Genomic DNA, 15,830 nt, shown 5'->3' with positions numbered 1-15,830 from the left:
TTTCATCTTATATTGAGGGCCTTTAGCTTAAAAAATACAAGCTCTCCGGTCTGTCTTACAGCAAAGAACATTATCTCACTCATACACTTCAGAAAATGCAGTGGAGGATCTTCCAAATATTTCTGGAGTATACATTTCTTCGGCTTTGGCTGGTGGAATGACAAAACTGCCTATACTTGTTGCTCTTGCCACATAATTAAATTCATGAATTCCTTCCCACAACAAAGATGAAAACGCCTCCACTCTTTCATTACGAATGTTGTGATGTTCATACCATGGTCGACTCCACCAACAATAAAATCCACGGTGATGGATATTAGCGCTGATTTCAGCAGTAGAGGTTGTTCCTTTCAATTCAGGATTAATTGCTTCCAATCCTGAAGGTAACATGTCAACCAATGCCACATGATATCTTCGACTTGTATTTGTGACACGAATTTTCACTCTCACCAATTCACCTGCTTTAAATCTCCAACAATTTCTTTCACTATCAAATTTAACATGTTCTGATTGTGTGACATGTTCATAATTTCTTTCCACTTGAAATCCGTAATCAAGTGCCTCTAACACATTATTCTTTGGAGCATAATCCATTCCAATTCTATAATATAATCTTCCTTCACCTTGTTTTGAAATGATTAATGTTTTGCTTTGTGAGTTGTTTGTTGTTAAAGAGGATGATGATCCAGCACTATTGAAATTGCCCTCTACTAAATAAGACATTGGAATTTTAAGCAATTTTTCATCTTTTGAACGTCCAACAAATTCTTGTTCACCACAATAATCATCACCAAGCCACATTCTTGTCACAAAGTTTGGTGTTACACCTTCAAAAGTTCTAAAATATGTATTCAATGCAAGTAAGATGAATGAATTTTCTTGAGTATTTCCCCATCTTCCCTTCTTCTTGTGAGCTAATAATCCTTTTACAATTTTTGGAATGATTGTATTTTCAGGAGTAATGGTTATCAATGCTTCTAAACAAATTCCATCAGTTCTTCGATTTGAATGAAGCATGATTAACTTGGAATTTTGAGCGTCTCCATAACTTGTCACAAAATTTGCAGTTTGTGCTGTTTCATTCACTTTCTTACATAAAGTTTCAATTATTTTTTTCACTGTGGAATTTGCTGTTTTTGAGTTACATAAATACAATGTTGTTGCAATCCAAGCCAAATATTCTAAATTTACATTTTGCACTTCTTTTTTGTAAAATTGTTCTGCTAAATATTTCACTTCTTGATCACCTAATAATGATGCACAATAATAGGCATAGGCCTTAATAGAACGAATACTCTCTTCAGAATAGTCATTACAATAATGTTCAATCGTTTTGAGAACATTCAATAATTTGGAAATGGTATTTGAATTCACTTGATATCCTGCATTCTTTGCTCGAGCGAATGAATGTGCAACATGACATGTCACATAGGGTGAAATAATTGAGCGATCATAAGACCAATAGGAATAACCACCTGATGGATATTGTCTATTTTCCAATATTTGAATACTTTTTTGGACCAATTCATTCATTTCTGTCTCACTTGGAAGATTTGGAACATGAAATGCTTGCAATACATCTTTCAATGCAACAATGCTTAATATTTTGCTTGCCAATTGTTCACAACATTCAAATGGATATGAATATAAATAAATAAACGCATCAGTTAATGAAGATAATGCAGTTGAGCTTGTGCTAATGTTGATACCACCAAATTGTGAATAAACATTTTCAGGTGTACGAATTGGTTGAAAAACGTTTCCATTTTGATCAATTTCACCATAGGTTGCAAATCCTTCTGTGGTTGCAGGTGTGTATACTCGAATTTCTTTTTCAACAGCATCACCAAAGTTAATTCCTCTATTTGAAATGGAAACTCCAACTTGAAAACGTGCAATTCCAACTTTTTCGGTGCTCATTGGAAATCTTAATTCATGTCTACTCAATGCAGGAATTTTAACATTTAAACCTCTTTTTGATTCATCCAATAAACGTAAATTTGTGAACCGAATAGCAACATGTACATTCAAATCAATGAGAGTTTGATTTTGTAAAACACAAGTAAATTCTGCACAATCTCCAAAATTCAAAAATCTTGGAAGTGATGGTCTAATATTCAAAGGTAATTGAGAAACCATTGAAGATTCTGATATTCCAAAATGACTCTCATCTTTCAAAGCCACTGCTGTAATTCGATACTTGGTTAAATTATCTGGAAGTGTGGCGTTCACCGTGGCAATACCATCGGCATCAGTCATTGCTTTTGGACTAAATACTGCAAGAGGATTGAAATTACTTCTAATAGCAATTGCTTGAGATGGCTCTTCTGTAGCTAATCCTCCAAGAGTGGAATAGCAAGCAGCTTGTGGTAGACACTGCTGGTGACAATGACAAGCGCATGGTGCAAAGAAACAGTTCTCAGTGCATCCAGAAATATCACAACAATTCATGGCATTGTCTAATCTAATTGGAGCTACAAATACAATGTCATTGTAGCTCTTGACAAAAACATTACTTCGAAGAGACCATCTTGAAGTGCATGATGCATTTCTTGAAGTAATAAATGTATCGAGAGGATTTGAAATTTGATATCCGGTCAATGAGAGAACTGCTTCATCCACAGCCACAACACAAACTTCACTGTTTGGTACTAATTGCTGAGTGAGTGCATCTCTCACAGTCACTTGAATCAATGTTGAAGAGCCAGGTGTCAGAAATTGCTTTTCAGGTTTCACTTCAACTTGTAATTCATGACTTAATCTTGAAACATTAATGGAACAAGTTCCAGAGGCAAATACAGGTTGTTTTGGTTCATGATTCAAAATATTTCCAACATGGTCCACTCTTGATTCAGATCCACTCATTTCTACCGAAATTCTAACATTGGGAATGTGATCTTTTGTAATGATAAATGAAAATTCAGTACATCCAATGGATGGATCAATTTCAACTGGAATTGGTTTTTCAAATATTCCATCCATACTCATAGTTAATAAACCATATAAATATCCATCCAATTGTGATTGAATGAGAATAGTTGCCTTATCTCCAACATGATATTCATTCTTATCGGGAATAAGTAAAAGAGATTTTTGTTGTAATACTTTTCCAACTCGTTCTTCTCTCATGTTCTTTCCACCAATGACATAGAGTGAATTGGAACATGATTTTTGTAATCCACTTTCAGTATCACGAATGGAAACATGAAAATCAAAAGTCCCTCCTGTTTCAAATTGAACTGGAAATTCAATTGGTGTCTCTGCATTTGATTTAAATGTCTTTTTGAGAATTTCAACTTTTTCTTGAACATATTTGAATCCTTTTTTCACCTTCACATGTGTTGTAACAGTGAGATTCATATCAATGTTTTCTATCAATTCACCATTAATGTTTGTGGTCAACAAGGATACCATGACAGGTGTGTTTGGTTTCGTGAATTGTTTTCCAAATTTCAATCCACAATAATATTTACATGGATGAACCACAAATGATGTTTTTGAAGAAATGGTTTGTCTATTAATGTCTTGAACTGTTGATTCAATTGTGACTGATATTGGAACTTTGTCAATTCTATTACTTTCTTCAAATAATAATGCAATTTGATGTTCTCCATTCATATCAGTCATTCCTTGAAAAGTGGAGAAATTTCCTGTCATGGAAGGAGAATACATTCCATAAAAAAAGTTTCCAAATGGTGATGATGATGAATCGTTCTTTCCAAATGAATATCCACTTCGATTAGGTGGAACATAACTTGTTGGACGTTGTCTAATGATGTATGAGCAAGTACCTCCAGAGATGCCACCACCACTGTAATACTGAGCTCGAGTAGTACACAAAGCAGGTGGACCATTTACAACAAAAGTTCCAGGTTGAATATTACAACTCGAGTTGAATTCAGGTGTTCTAAATTCTTGGACTTTGAACGAATGAGACATGGACAATCGACTGAAATGAATAAAGTGATTTCCTAAATTTGCATGATCTGGAATGGTGAATGTGAAATCAAATGTTCCATTGGATGAGAGAGTTATACTACCAGAATGATACTTGCTTGAACGTGAATCTTGTACCACGAATGGACATGTCTTGTAATGATCGTGTTTTGGAAATTCAACATTGTACTTCTTCTTAATTGGATCTCTTACAATTTCTCTAACAATTCCCTTAATTGAAACGGTCTCTCCAGGTTTGTATAATCCTCGATCATTGAAAATTTGATAAATAATTCCTGATTGTTCGTAATGACGAGTGAAATAAACATCTGGAATGAAACATTTGTCATTTCCATGGAATGCAACAATTGGACAATAGCTATTCACTTGAGTGATCTTTTTCGTGATCATTCCAATACCACTCTCTCGATCAGGAGTACTTGAAATAGATCCACTTTTCACAATAATATTTTCTTTGATCATGGATCCATCCATCAATGAATTTACCCAATAATATAAAGTACAATCCGAGTTGTCATAAATGGCATCGATCGCAAGTTTTGTCACTTGAATCCATGCTTGATGAATGGGTCGACGATTCCAAGTTCCTTTCCAACTGTTTCTCTCTGGTTCAACAACAATAAATAATTGTCCAATGTTTTCTTTTGGATATTGAAGTAAAAGTGATAAATCAATATCAGTATCACATGGCTCATCTTGTTTTCCATTAGTGTTGATCAAAGTTGCATCAAGTACTTGTTTTCCAGGAAATTTATGTTCTGAGGTGTTACTGTATGCATTATAACTAAAGATACTTTGATTGTATTCTTCAGGTTCCACTTGAAACACGCGACAATGAATGGCATCTAAATTCATTGTAACCACAGAGAAAGTTGGTTTCGTATTCACTGTTGGATCTAAAACAATGACACCATTTTGTAAAGCTTGAAGAGATTGTGCAGCATTTCCAATGTTGAATGTTTTGAATTTGTTGCCACAAAGATGTTGTCCCCAAACATCTTGCAAGGTATTGAATGTGACCTTATAAGTTGTATTGCCCTTAATTTTTCCTCTAATGATGAGATGATTATCATTTGGATTCAATTCCATTCTTTCAATGAAAGGCTCAACTTTCACTGAATGTTCATCAAAGGTTTCAAGATCAATAGGATTTGAAAAGGAGATGCTTAATGGTTGCATTGGAAGATAGGGAGGTTCATGAGAATGAATAATTGTAAATGAAGGATAATTCTTAACATGAAATGTGGATGGTTTTTCAGTGGGTAATGGACCTTCAAGTCCTTTCACTCCTTCTTTAACAGTCACATTCAAACTTTCAATTCTCTGATTCAAACCTTGACCTGAAAATGTGAACCATAAATGTCGTTGTTTTGGAGCATTCTCTAATTTTGAGAGGTATGAATAATAAATATTGGAGGCTTTCTTTTCAATATTCAACTCTTTCATGAGTCCTAAAATATATTCCTTGACAGAAGGTGTTTCAGATCTTCCATCATTGGAAACAAGTTTCAATGTTTGTTCAGACGTCGTATCCACATTCACAAATGGTAAAACACTTTCAGGATGAATCTCTTGATCAAATTCCAAATAAAAAATTGGAAATTCATTGAGAGGGAATGAACCATGATATTTTGGTAAATAATCTCTCAAATAAAGTTTTGGTGTCTCAAAAGAAAACTTTACATCTTGTTTCAAAATACCACCAATTTTAGATCTTGTTGCTGCCTTAATGGTGACATTATATTTGGTGGACATGTCAAAACGATAAACAGGTTCATAAATAAGTGTTTTTGTTCCTAACCATTTGAATTTTCCTCCTTTCTTTGGTAAGGGTTCAATACAAACAGGAACATTTTCATCCAATTCCACATGTTCAACGCTTGAAACTGAAACCATTGGTTGTGAAAAAGTTACACTCAAATATGGAACAGATGCATCAGAGAGACTACCTTCAGGTAAATAACGAACTACCATTAATTCTGATCCCATCAATTCTTTCTCTTCTTGAATGAGTTCTTCTGGTTTTTCATAACTTTGAGAAGGTGGAAATTCTTGAGAGATGATTTCTGCTGTGATTGGTGCTTTGAGTGATTTTTCTCTGTCAATCAGTTTGTGAGAAATCAAAAAGAAGAGAAATTAAATCATGACATGATTCATCGAACCACACATGATCACCACACGTCAATTACGTCATTTCATTATTCAAATTTAAATTTTAAATCGAAATGTGTTATTCGAAAGTGTAGGGTCGAATGATAAACATCGAAATGTGGTCGCATGATCACACACGTATTAAAAATTATAAACATCAATTCGAACACACGCGAATCAAGAGGATTAATGATGATCAAGAAACCATCTACCACCTACCTCACGAAAAAATCCTCTTCACCTTCTTCCATTCGATCATGTTGTTGGATCGGTGGAATCCGTTTCAACAGTGAACGAATTTCCTCTTCTCCGAGAGAGGTCAAAACTTCAACAGATTTTTCGTTAAAGGATCGATTGGCAACACTGTTGTAATCACTATTACCACTACTACTACGACTCTCTGCCATTAACCATGCACGTTTCATATCCTGCGGTAAGGGTTCTCTCACAGTGATCTTGATGCTTTCATCATCATTAATTGCAGATCCTATCGAGCCATATAAACCAATTTGACCAAATATTGGAGGATTCAGGATGGGCTGTGGGAGGGTTGGGTTGTTTGGAAGGAACATATTTTTGAAACTTTTACTTTTGGATGAACATCTGCATTGATTGCATTGGATTTCATTCTTCTTCTTGCTGATTTTTTCACAATTTTGGAGAATGTCACTACAGTTTTTTGGACTTGTTTGAGCTTGATGAAATTGAGTTTCGGTTACAGTAGTGATTCCAGGGATTTGAGGAAAACGGTTCGGTAGATATTTCCTCAAATGAAAAATTCCCATAAACAGTTTTAACATTTTCTTGAATGGTAACACCAGTGACTTCCTTTTTGAGTAATTTACTTTAACATCCTCTATATTCCCCATATTTTCACAAGCATTTAAGCCCATGGAGGTTATCACTTTGAATTTTCTTTTGAAAAAAACAAATCGTTCACAATCATCAAACCAACACAAGATGCACACAAGAAGTCACGATGTTAAAGAATCCTCCACTCATCCAGAAGTGAGAGACATGAAGCATGGTTACAGCGCAGGAGACTCCTCTGAAACTCTTCCAGGTGGTAGAGAGAGAGGTCCTCGTGAACATTTTGAAGAAATTTGTGCAGACGACAATTATGAAGTTGCCAGTCATCACATGAACGTGAGAGGAGATTACACAGTGGTCTTTAGACACAAGTATGGAGGAAAGGATCAAACATTCCCTAACATCTCAAGAGAGAAGATTGAAAGCTGTCCATCCAGAATTAAAAGTAGAATTCTTGAGAAATGAATTTAACATGAAATTCCTACAATGTGATGTGTATGTACATATGAATTAGTAAGCCAATCGTAATAATAAACAAAGAACGTCCTCTATCAGTCATGGTGTACACCAAATGGTCCATTGTTGTTTGGAGTGAGGCAAAGTTTGGACTGTTCCTCTAAAATCTTTCCAATAAAAATGTTCTTTTCTTTTCTTCAGCAGTTGAGCCATCAACGCACCTCCAACAACACGAACACAGCAAGCTGGATCACAACAAGCTGGATCACAATGGTTCAACGGCATGTCTTCTGCTCCTCATCATCACTCAGAAGGAAATGGTTTATTATTTCATCAGATTTTGACAGCATGTAAACAAACTCTATTTGACAACAAAAAACTCTCTTCCATGGAGTCATTGGCTTCATCCAACAGCAATACATTCTCCATCACGATCAATGAACTTTGTGCCATTTTGGATTCTTTCACTTTTGAGATTAACAAACTTAAAGCCATATACATCTTGAAGAGCTACAACCAATTTGCTGTCATGACATGTTCTGGAGTGAGTGAAATGTTGAAAAAGTCCTTCACCTTTGATAATTCAAGATGTCAAGCATTGCAATATTTGTATCAGTTGATTCATGACAGAGGTCTAAATTATGGACAGGTCTTAAAGGCGTTTGACTTTCATTCCAATTAAGAACAAGCAAGAAAATTATTGTTATCATAAATCTTTGAAAGGACCACCATCATGCATGTGAATACTGATTTGTTTTCATTCGCACATTCATTCGCACATTCATTCGCACAATCCTTGATTTGTGAAAAGTAATTCATTAATCGTTCTCTTTAAATCATCCTTCGTGCATGGCTTGAGAAGAACTTTATCCACAAGTCCATGCATTGACACTGGTGAATAAGGACAATCTTTGCAAGAATGATGATGTCCATTCTCTTGATGTCCATTACAACAAACATCTCCAGTGACAAGAACAATCTTTGGAGACTGTGATCCATATCGACTTCGGATTTCTTTTGCGGCTTGAATTCCATCCATGTTGGGCATGGTTTTGTCTGTGAAAATGAGACGATGTTGTTGAGGATCAAATCGTTGTATTAATTCTTCACCATCACATACTCCCACTGCGTCATAACCAATGGATTTCAACAGTTTGAGAAGAACCACTCGATTAATCGCATTATCTTCTGCAACAATGATTTGAGGTTGGATCAGAGTTGAGTTGTCATCCTCTTTCTTCGAACAATCATTCATATACTTGTAAAGGTAAGTTTTTTGAATATCTAACTGCTTTGATAAGGATGGTTGTGATAAAGTTTCGAGTGGTGCTTTTTCATCAAGTAGTATGCTAGCTGATGATGTATGGAGAGTCGAAGAAGAAGATTCAATGACTGAATCGGATGGAACATTTGCACAAGTATCACCAAATGGTATCAACAAGGTAAAACATGTTCCTTTTCCAACTGTGGAATCCACATGAATCGTTCCATTCATCAAATGTACATTGTTTTTCACATTTGCTAGACCTAAACCTGTGGAGGGAATGGTTGCTCCTGTGCAAAAGGTATGAAGTTGAACGAATGGTTGGAACAATAGATGAATCTTGTGTGAGTCAATTCCTTTGCCATGATCAGTAACTTTGAATTCATACAGAGGTCGATGATGAGAGCAAGAGTCATTGTCCCTATTTGGAACACTGTCCTCCAAATTATCATCCATTTGTTTCTTTTCACACTGTATCTCTACAGTTTGACCTGGCGTGGAGGCTTTCACTGCATTACTGATCAAATTGATGAGACAATGTTGCAAACACGAAGGATTACCCTTCACAAACAAATTGTCAATATTTTTGTTTGGCATTAATTGAATGTGTACATTCAAGGGTTTGGAGTATCCTTTCATAACATTTAAAACTGTTTTAAGGCATGAATCCAAGTTGAATATCTCATCATTATCCGTATCAGCATCCGTTGTTGTAGTCGTAGGAGTCGAACTGGAACTTGACATTCCATTTAACTTTTGATCAATTTTGGCAAAATTTAAAATATCCTCAATTAAGGTCAAAATGATACCTGAGGCACTCTCCACATTCTGTAGCAATTCCTTTTGCTCTTCGGTGAGATTGGTATCCTTAATTAGTTCAATGCTACCTAAACTTGATAAACAAACTGTTCTAAATTCGTGTGAAATGTGTGAAATAAATTTTTCTCTTGTTTGTAATTCACTGTTGAGTCGTCGACTCACTCCCGCAAGCATATTATACTTTCTATCAATACTTTCAGTGAATGACATGATATATAATGAAAAGATCATTGTAGAAAGAGCACAAGGAAATGTCTCCATGACCACCAGTGAACATTCTTTAAAGGTAATTGTTTTCAACATGACATGAGCATACATCTGAAAAAACATATATCCTAAATAATGCATGGAAATGTAGAAAGGAACAATAATACGCCAAATAGAATGTCTCATTCTCGATGTACTTCCAATGATTAAGAGCTTCAAAGGTAATAACAAGAGTAAGGGTGTTTTGAAACAGTAAAATCTCACTGTAAAAAATATCAGAGATATAATCACCTGTAATGCAATGGTGTGTGTTTGTATTACAGTAAATGGTGTGTTTCCATTAAAAGGATAAAAAAAGATTTACAAAAGATCATTGATCGACCATGTGGTGTAGAAATAACACAATCATGACGAAAAAAGCTTACCTTTGTCAATTGTTGCTTACAATAAGAGTCATTCGGATGGTTCTTCGTTTCCTTGTTGTTGTCGGAAATAAATTTGTAAAACTCGAAACTTTGTGTTGGAAATAACACTCGACATTTCGAAAAGATATTCTTTTTAAGGAATTGAAGTATTCTCTGAAAACAATCCATTCTATTTGCTGCGCTTTGTATATCGAGGCTAAATGAATATCCAGAAAACAGCACGAGCAATAATATGAGAGTATTCACTAATCCATAATTGACATAGGAGTGTGCACTCACTAAAAAGTAATCAAACAACACTCCATACTTTACAACACGTAATTGAAGGCCAAGAATCCTGCCCCACCTTTTTGTTTCTTCTGATTGATCGATTTGTGTCGTTTCTGTAATATCCATCTCAACGTTCTTGCATTCGGTGAGTGAGTATCTTCGGATGTCTTTGAAAAGAAGATCTTGCTCATCAAATTTGTTCTTGTGGTGATGGTCATGTGGTTGGGAATATTGATGATCAGAGTGATGAGGAGGAGGAGGAGGATTTAAGGATTTATCAATGATATGAGGACCATCATCATCATCGTGAGGTTTCTTCATAACTGCATTCATTTTGAAAGAAAACTTTATAAAATGTTTTAATGGACGGACGGATTCAGAGGAAGACTATTATGTATTCTGTATGAAAGGGAAGATCGAGAAGATGATTCAATAGTTTGTGTTGGTATTTGTGTGTGCGAGCTTGATGTGTTCGTTGGTAAATAGTAACATATATCCTCTTCGATGAAAGGGTTTGCAAAACAATTTTTGAGTGTCAAAACACTGAACATCATTCTATAAACACTCCAACTCAACTCTTGGTCTATTGTCCAGATTAAATATAAGCACAACTTCAGTAAGAGCCTTTTCTTAAAAAAGGTGCAAATAATCTTCAAGCTCGACCAACGTCTGTTGAAACAGGAAGTTTGTTTTGAATTTGGAATACATTGTGGTGTATAATATCTACATACTATTTTGATTTCATGGCTCTCTCCTTAAATGGGAATGTTTTGATAAAAATTTCTTTGTTTTTCTTTTTCTTCAAATTTAGATTATTTCTTTTTTTGTGGATGTCACACAATTTTTATGGAATGTTGTAAAATTGGTGTGTTGGCTTCAATTGGACTGAGCCTTCCTTAATGATAAGATACATTCCTCGTCCAACAATAATTACATGGTCGAATATGATAGTTTGAAGAAGACAATAGTTTTACTTTTTCCATACAACAAAACCTTGAGTAGGATCTAGATTGGACAAGTTATTGACAAAAACATTGTCTTGAGTCAGATTGAAAGAATTGCATTCTGAAATTGCAATGGATGCATGGGAGTGATGTTCAGAAATTGTGTTCCTAGCAATTTCAATCGTTTCACATCCTTTGATAACAATTGCACTCTCTCCATTGGCTGTAATAAGGTTGTCAGTAATTACTGCTGATGACTCTTTAGCTCTAATTCCTGAGGTTTTGTTCATTTTGATTTGATTTTCTTTCACAACTATTTCAGAGTGTCCAACCATACTGATTCCATCTGAAGCATTACCAGAAATTTCATTTCGTTCAATATGAGCTTTTGCTTGTTCAATGAGCACGACTCCTTGCTTTTTACCATTTCTAATGGTATTTCCAATGATTTGTGGGTGTGCATGGCTTTTAACTTCAATGCCAGAGAAATTATTTTCAAAAATTTCATTGCCAGTGATGAGTACTCTTGTATCTGTTAATTGGCCTTTCAGATGAATACCACTTTGTAAATTATTGGAAATGATGTTATTTCTAATGATTGGAAACGAGTTTCTAATTTCAATTCCCGCAAAACTGTTTTCATAAATCTTGTTGCCTTCGATCACTCCAGAGCAGCCATCCACAAATAGAATTCCACAAAGCTTTCCTCTATAAATTTCATTCTCAATAACATCCGCTGTGCAGTTTACAGAAATTTCAATACATGCAAATTGGTTTTCAAATATCTTGTTGTTTTTGATTGTCACTTTACATTTTTCATGTGCGACAATTCCAGCACTTGCTTGACCGAAAATTGAGTTTTCGAATATTTTCACATCTCTACAGTCGTTTGTCAATTGAATTCCTAGACCCTTGTTTCTTATAATTTCATTATTGTGGATTGAGCCTGATGACTGGTTAAGAATGATGGCCTTTCCAGTTTGACTGGATACTAAGGAATTTGAAAGTTTGATAGTTGTCTTGTCGCATTGAACAGCTGTGGCGTTGAACAAGAACTTGCACTTGTCCATAGTTACAACGCTTCCATGAATATCGCAGGCAACACCATTGACATCTTTAAACTCACAGTTGGTGATCTTGAGATTTGTTTCAGAAGAGTTAGAAACAATGTTCACTTTTCTAAATCTGCAATTTCTAATCTCACACTCGCAATGAGTGTCAATCTTTAAACCAGTATCATACTCGTCATTCTTTTTGAAATATAAATTTTCAATTACTACATTTGAATTGCTAATAGTAAATGGTGTTTTTGAGAAAATAATGGGACAACCACTTCCATCAATTTGATCCTCTCCGATAATGTGAATAATTTTGTGGCTAAATTTGGAGTTTATGACAACTTCTTGCTGCTCTTGATAGAGACCTAACTTCAAGAAAATGATCACCTTTTGTTTAAATGTTTCAGAACTACTTAATTCTTCAACATTAAGATTTTCTCCAATTTTCTCGACAAACGCTAATGCTTCAGAAATGGTACAAAAATCTCCTTTTCCATGAATGTCTACAGTGATAATATTTTCCTTTGGTACAACACGAGGGGAAGTAGATGGCTCTTCAAGTAATGGAGTCTGGTCAATCATTTCAACATCCTCTTCAGGTTGTTTAATTGGCTTTGAAGATGTATTGGGAACCACTGTGACGTATTTGGGGTGAGATCGGATAGATTTTAGTGGAACCTGTTGTCCAATGCCTTCTTCTAAAAATACTTCAGTGAATGCTTTCAAGCACTTCCAATAAGGAGCGTGTTGTGCAATTACCTGTTTGATGGCAATATTAGTGGCTTTAGAAGGAGGTTTTGATGTGAGAGGAGTAAGAGGATGATTAAGCAAACTTTTAAGTGAAGCGGTAGCACAGCTAGCTGTAACATCTGTTTTGTATCCTCCTTCCAAAGCTAAAACAAGTTTGCCTCCTGCCAATTGTTTTAACATGGCAATGATATGTTCATAACCAGTAGATGTGAGTGACATTCTCTTTCCTAAAATGTCTCCTTTTGCAGCATCAAAACCTGCTGAAACAATCACTAAATCTGGAGCAAACTCATTACACACTGGAATAATAATTTGTCTAAAAATTGCAATATAATCAGCATCACCAAATGTGGCTGTTGGTGACATTTTGAAATCTTTGGGTGGTAAAGGAACATTGAGTGTGAACCCTTCTCCTTTTCCAATACCAACCTCTTCTAGGGATCCTGTTCCAGGGAAGTAATTTTGTTCAAATCTATGAATTGAAACATAAAGTACAGAAGGATCATCTTCAAAAATTTCTTGAGTACCGTTTCCATGATGGATATCAAAATCAATAATGGCCACCTTATTGACATTTTTAAACTTTTGGGCAGCACGTGCCGCAACAGCAACATTGTTAAAGAAACAAAAGCCCATGGGATCCTCGGTTTGAGCGTGATGTCCTGGCGGTCTAATGATAGCCATGCCATTATCCAGTTCTCCGTTTAAAACCTTCTCCGTCAATTTGATCACTCCTCCTGCAGCCAGTCTTGCAGCCTTTAGACTAAATTGATTGACATGAATATCTTCATTCTTGTACTCATTATCTGAAACAATGCCTTGAAGAAGCATGTTGAAACTTTCTGTTGGAGTAAATTGGCCTTTAAATTCGAAAAAGTCGTTGATATATTTCTCGCTATGTACCAAGCTGAGTTCTTGAGTAGTGACTTCACGAGACTTCATAATTTCACATTCATCCAATAAATGATTTTCTTGTATCATATTCCAAATATGACTTATACGGACTGGCGTCTCAGGAATTGGACCCTCATGTAAACACATTCTTGGATCATATAACAATCCCGTTTTCTTTGGTTGATAGGACTGTACATTTAACGCCTCCATGGTCGGTATTTCTATTGGGCCTAGTATCAAAAACTTGCTTTCAGTACCTGACTCGGCAGATTGTGAGGTTGACAGAAGGTCAGCCATGCTTCTTTCACTATCAATGACGGTTAAATTATGTTTGTTTTTTTCAATAAATTCTTGAATATCCAGACGTCCATTTAAAAACGAATCCATATCAATCACTGGCTCATTGCTTTCTGAGGACTGTTTGACAAGTAACACTTTTGAATTATTCTTTTCAACTAAAACCTTTTCACAATATGTTTTTAGCTGTTCTATCGAATCAAGCGTTAAAAATAAATATTTTCTGTATTGAGAGGTCATCAACGACTCGATGGATGGATGTTCATATTCTTCTTCGGTTTTTCGTTTCTTTGTTGAGGCATCTTGAGATTCTAAATTTCTTTTTTGATTTTGATTTTGATTGTCATCTGTGGTTGAAGGAATTGGAACTAATTTCCAATCACGAGCGCATTCAAAAAGCCAATTTTTGTCTACTCGTTTAATGCCCCACTTGATAGAGGTTTCATACTTGGGCCCATTTGGCACCTTGTACAACAGATGAGTATTTTCTTGAGTCATGTTACTCGAAAACTTGGCTCCCATTGCTGTAATTAAATATTGAAATCTGAGTTTTTCTTTTTTCGAAAATCCAGAAAGGGCAAAGTTCTTTTGAATCATTTAACATTCATGAAAATCTCAATAAGTATTAACACTTACAAATGATTGCATTTCAGTAATTGGATAATCCTTTACGGGATAGTGAAGAGGATTTTGAATTTTTCTTCCATGTTTTTCTGTAATAACAAGAGGTTGCACCTGTGTATAAAAGATCAATTTTCCTGAATTCAGGAAACCCAATAAAAAACTTACTCCGTGAACTAAAATACAATCGTCAAGCCAAAAGCTAGATACAATTGTTTTCTTATCCTCTAATGCCTATTGCATATTCCGTAATCATTATGTTTCTTCTTTTGAAAAAAACAACATACCTTGAAATAATTTTCTCCTTTTTGTAAACTCGTAAGCAAGTGTGTGATAGTGCTTTTATAGACAGTGGTCACTTCTCCTCCTAATTTCTTTATCATTTCTCTGTACAGCTCAGCTTCATTTTCATCGAAATTAATCGTGTCTACAAGAAAAACACATCCTTCTAAGAATTCGGGAACGTCTTCGAGGTTAATTCCTGCAACGGAGATGGCATTGGTTGTTCTGGTTTGTGGCCCTTTTCTTCCTAAAGGGGTCAAAAACGATCAGAAAGCAATGAGGATAATATATTACGATGATAATTGAACACATAAAAGATATCAATTTTTCACTTACTGTTTGAAATGGTTGGTGGTGTTGACATGTAGATGATTGTTGATAATTAAAATAATTTAAGGAGTCGATGATGAGGATGGTTCTGTGATGAATTTTTTTCTTCGCGGCGACGATGAATGGCGATAGGATTTAAAAGTTTTCCAAATTATGAAAGATAAATAGTGTTGAAACGAGAACAACAATGATAATACGAAATACTATTTCGATCTAAAAACAGAGATTCTAACTACAATGCGAAAAAGATGAAATAATGATTGTTTCAACACTTGGACATGCGAAAAAAACTTCT

The 15,830-nt window shown here is 35.2% G+C and overlaps 5 protein-coding genes across 5 annotated transcripts; 2 read left to right on the top strand and 3 right to left on the bottom strand.

The window, feature by feature from the left end:
- Positions 1 to 75: 75 nt before the first annotated feature.
- On the bottom strand, positions 76 to 6,680 carry FDP41_013569 (uncharacterized protein; the record flags this gene model as incomplete). Its single annotated transcript, XM_044704213.1, has 2 exons — positions 76 to 6,055; positions 6,328 to 6,680. 2 exons carry the CDS (start codon positions 6,678 to 6,680, stop codon positions 76 to 78), a joined length of 6,333 nt encoding a protein of 2,110 aa, XP_044565068.1.
- Positions 6,681 to 7,068: 388 nt separating this feature from the next.
- Positions 7,069 to 7,383, top strand: FDP41_013568 (uncharacterized protein; the record flags this gene model as incomplete). Its single annotated transcript, XM_044704212.1, has 1 exon — positions 7,069 to 7,383. The coding sequence occupies one exon, from the start codon at positions 7,069 to 7,071 to the stop codon at positions 7,381 to 7,383; it is 315 nt and encodes a 104-aa protein (XP_044565067.1).
- Positions 7,384 to 7,657: 274 nt separating this feature from the next.
- FDP41_013567 (uncharacterized protein) lies at positions 7,658 to 8,056 on the top strand (the record flags this gene model as incomplete). The annotated part of the gene is made up of 1 exon (XM_044704211.1): positions 7,658 to 8,056. The coding sequence occupies one exon, from the start codon at positions 7,658 to 7,660 to the stop codon at positions 8,054 to 8,056; it is 399 nt and encodes a 132-aa protein (XP_044565066.1).
- Positions 8,057 to 8,155: 99 nt separating this feature from the next.
- Positions 8,156 to 10,692, bottom strand: FDP41_013566 (uncharacterized protein; the record flags this gene model as incomplete). Its single annotated transcript, XM_044704210.1, has 2 exons — positions 8,156 to 9,955; positions 10,090 to 10,692. 2 exons carry the CDS (start codon positions 10,690 to 10,692, stop codon positions 8,156 to 8,158), a joined length of 2,403 nt encoding a protein of 800 aa, XP_044565065.1.
- A 637-nt stretch (positions 10,693 to 11,329) lies between these two features.
- Positions 11,330 to 15,569, bottom strand: FDP41_013565 (uncharacterized protein; the record flags this gene model as incomplete). Its single annotated transcript, XM_044704209.1, has 5 exons — positions 11,330 to 14,887; positions 14,939 to 15,037; positions 15,092 to 15,157; positions 15,211 to 15,452; positions 15,542 to 15,569. The coding sequence occupies 5 exons, from the start codon at positions 15,567 to 15,569 to the stop codon at positions 11,330 to 11,332; spliced, it is 3,993 nt and encodes a 1,330-aa protein (XP_044565064.1).
- Between the last annotated feature and the right edge of the window lie 261 nt (positions 15,570 to 15,830).

Source organism: Naegleria fowleri (genome assembly GCF_008403515.1).
Source record: "Naegleria fowleri strain ATCC 30894 chromosome Unknown tig19, whole genome shotgun sequence".
Classification (NCBI taxonomy): Eukaryota; Heterolobosea; class Eutetramitea; order Acrasida; family Naegleriidae; genus Naegleria; species Naegleria fowleri.
The sequence above is the reverse complement of the archived record's forward strand: the minus strand, read 5'-3'. Positions and strand labels throughout refer to the sequence as shown.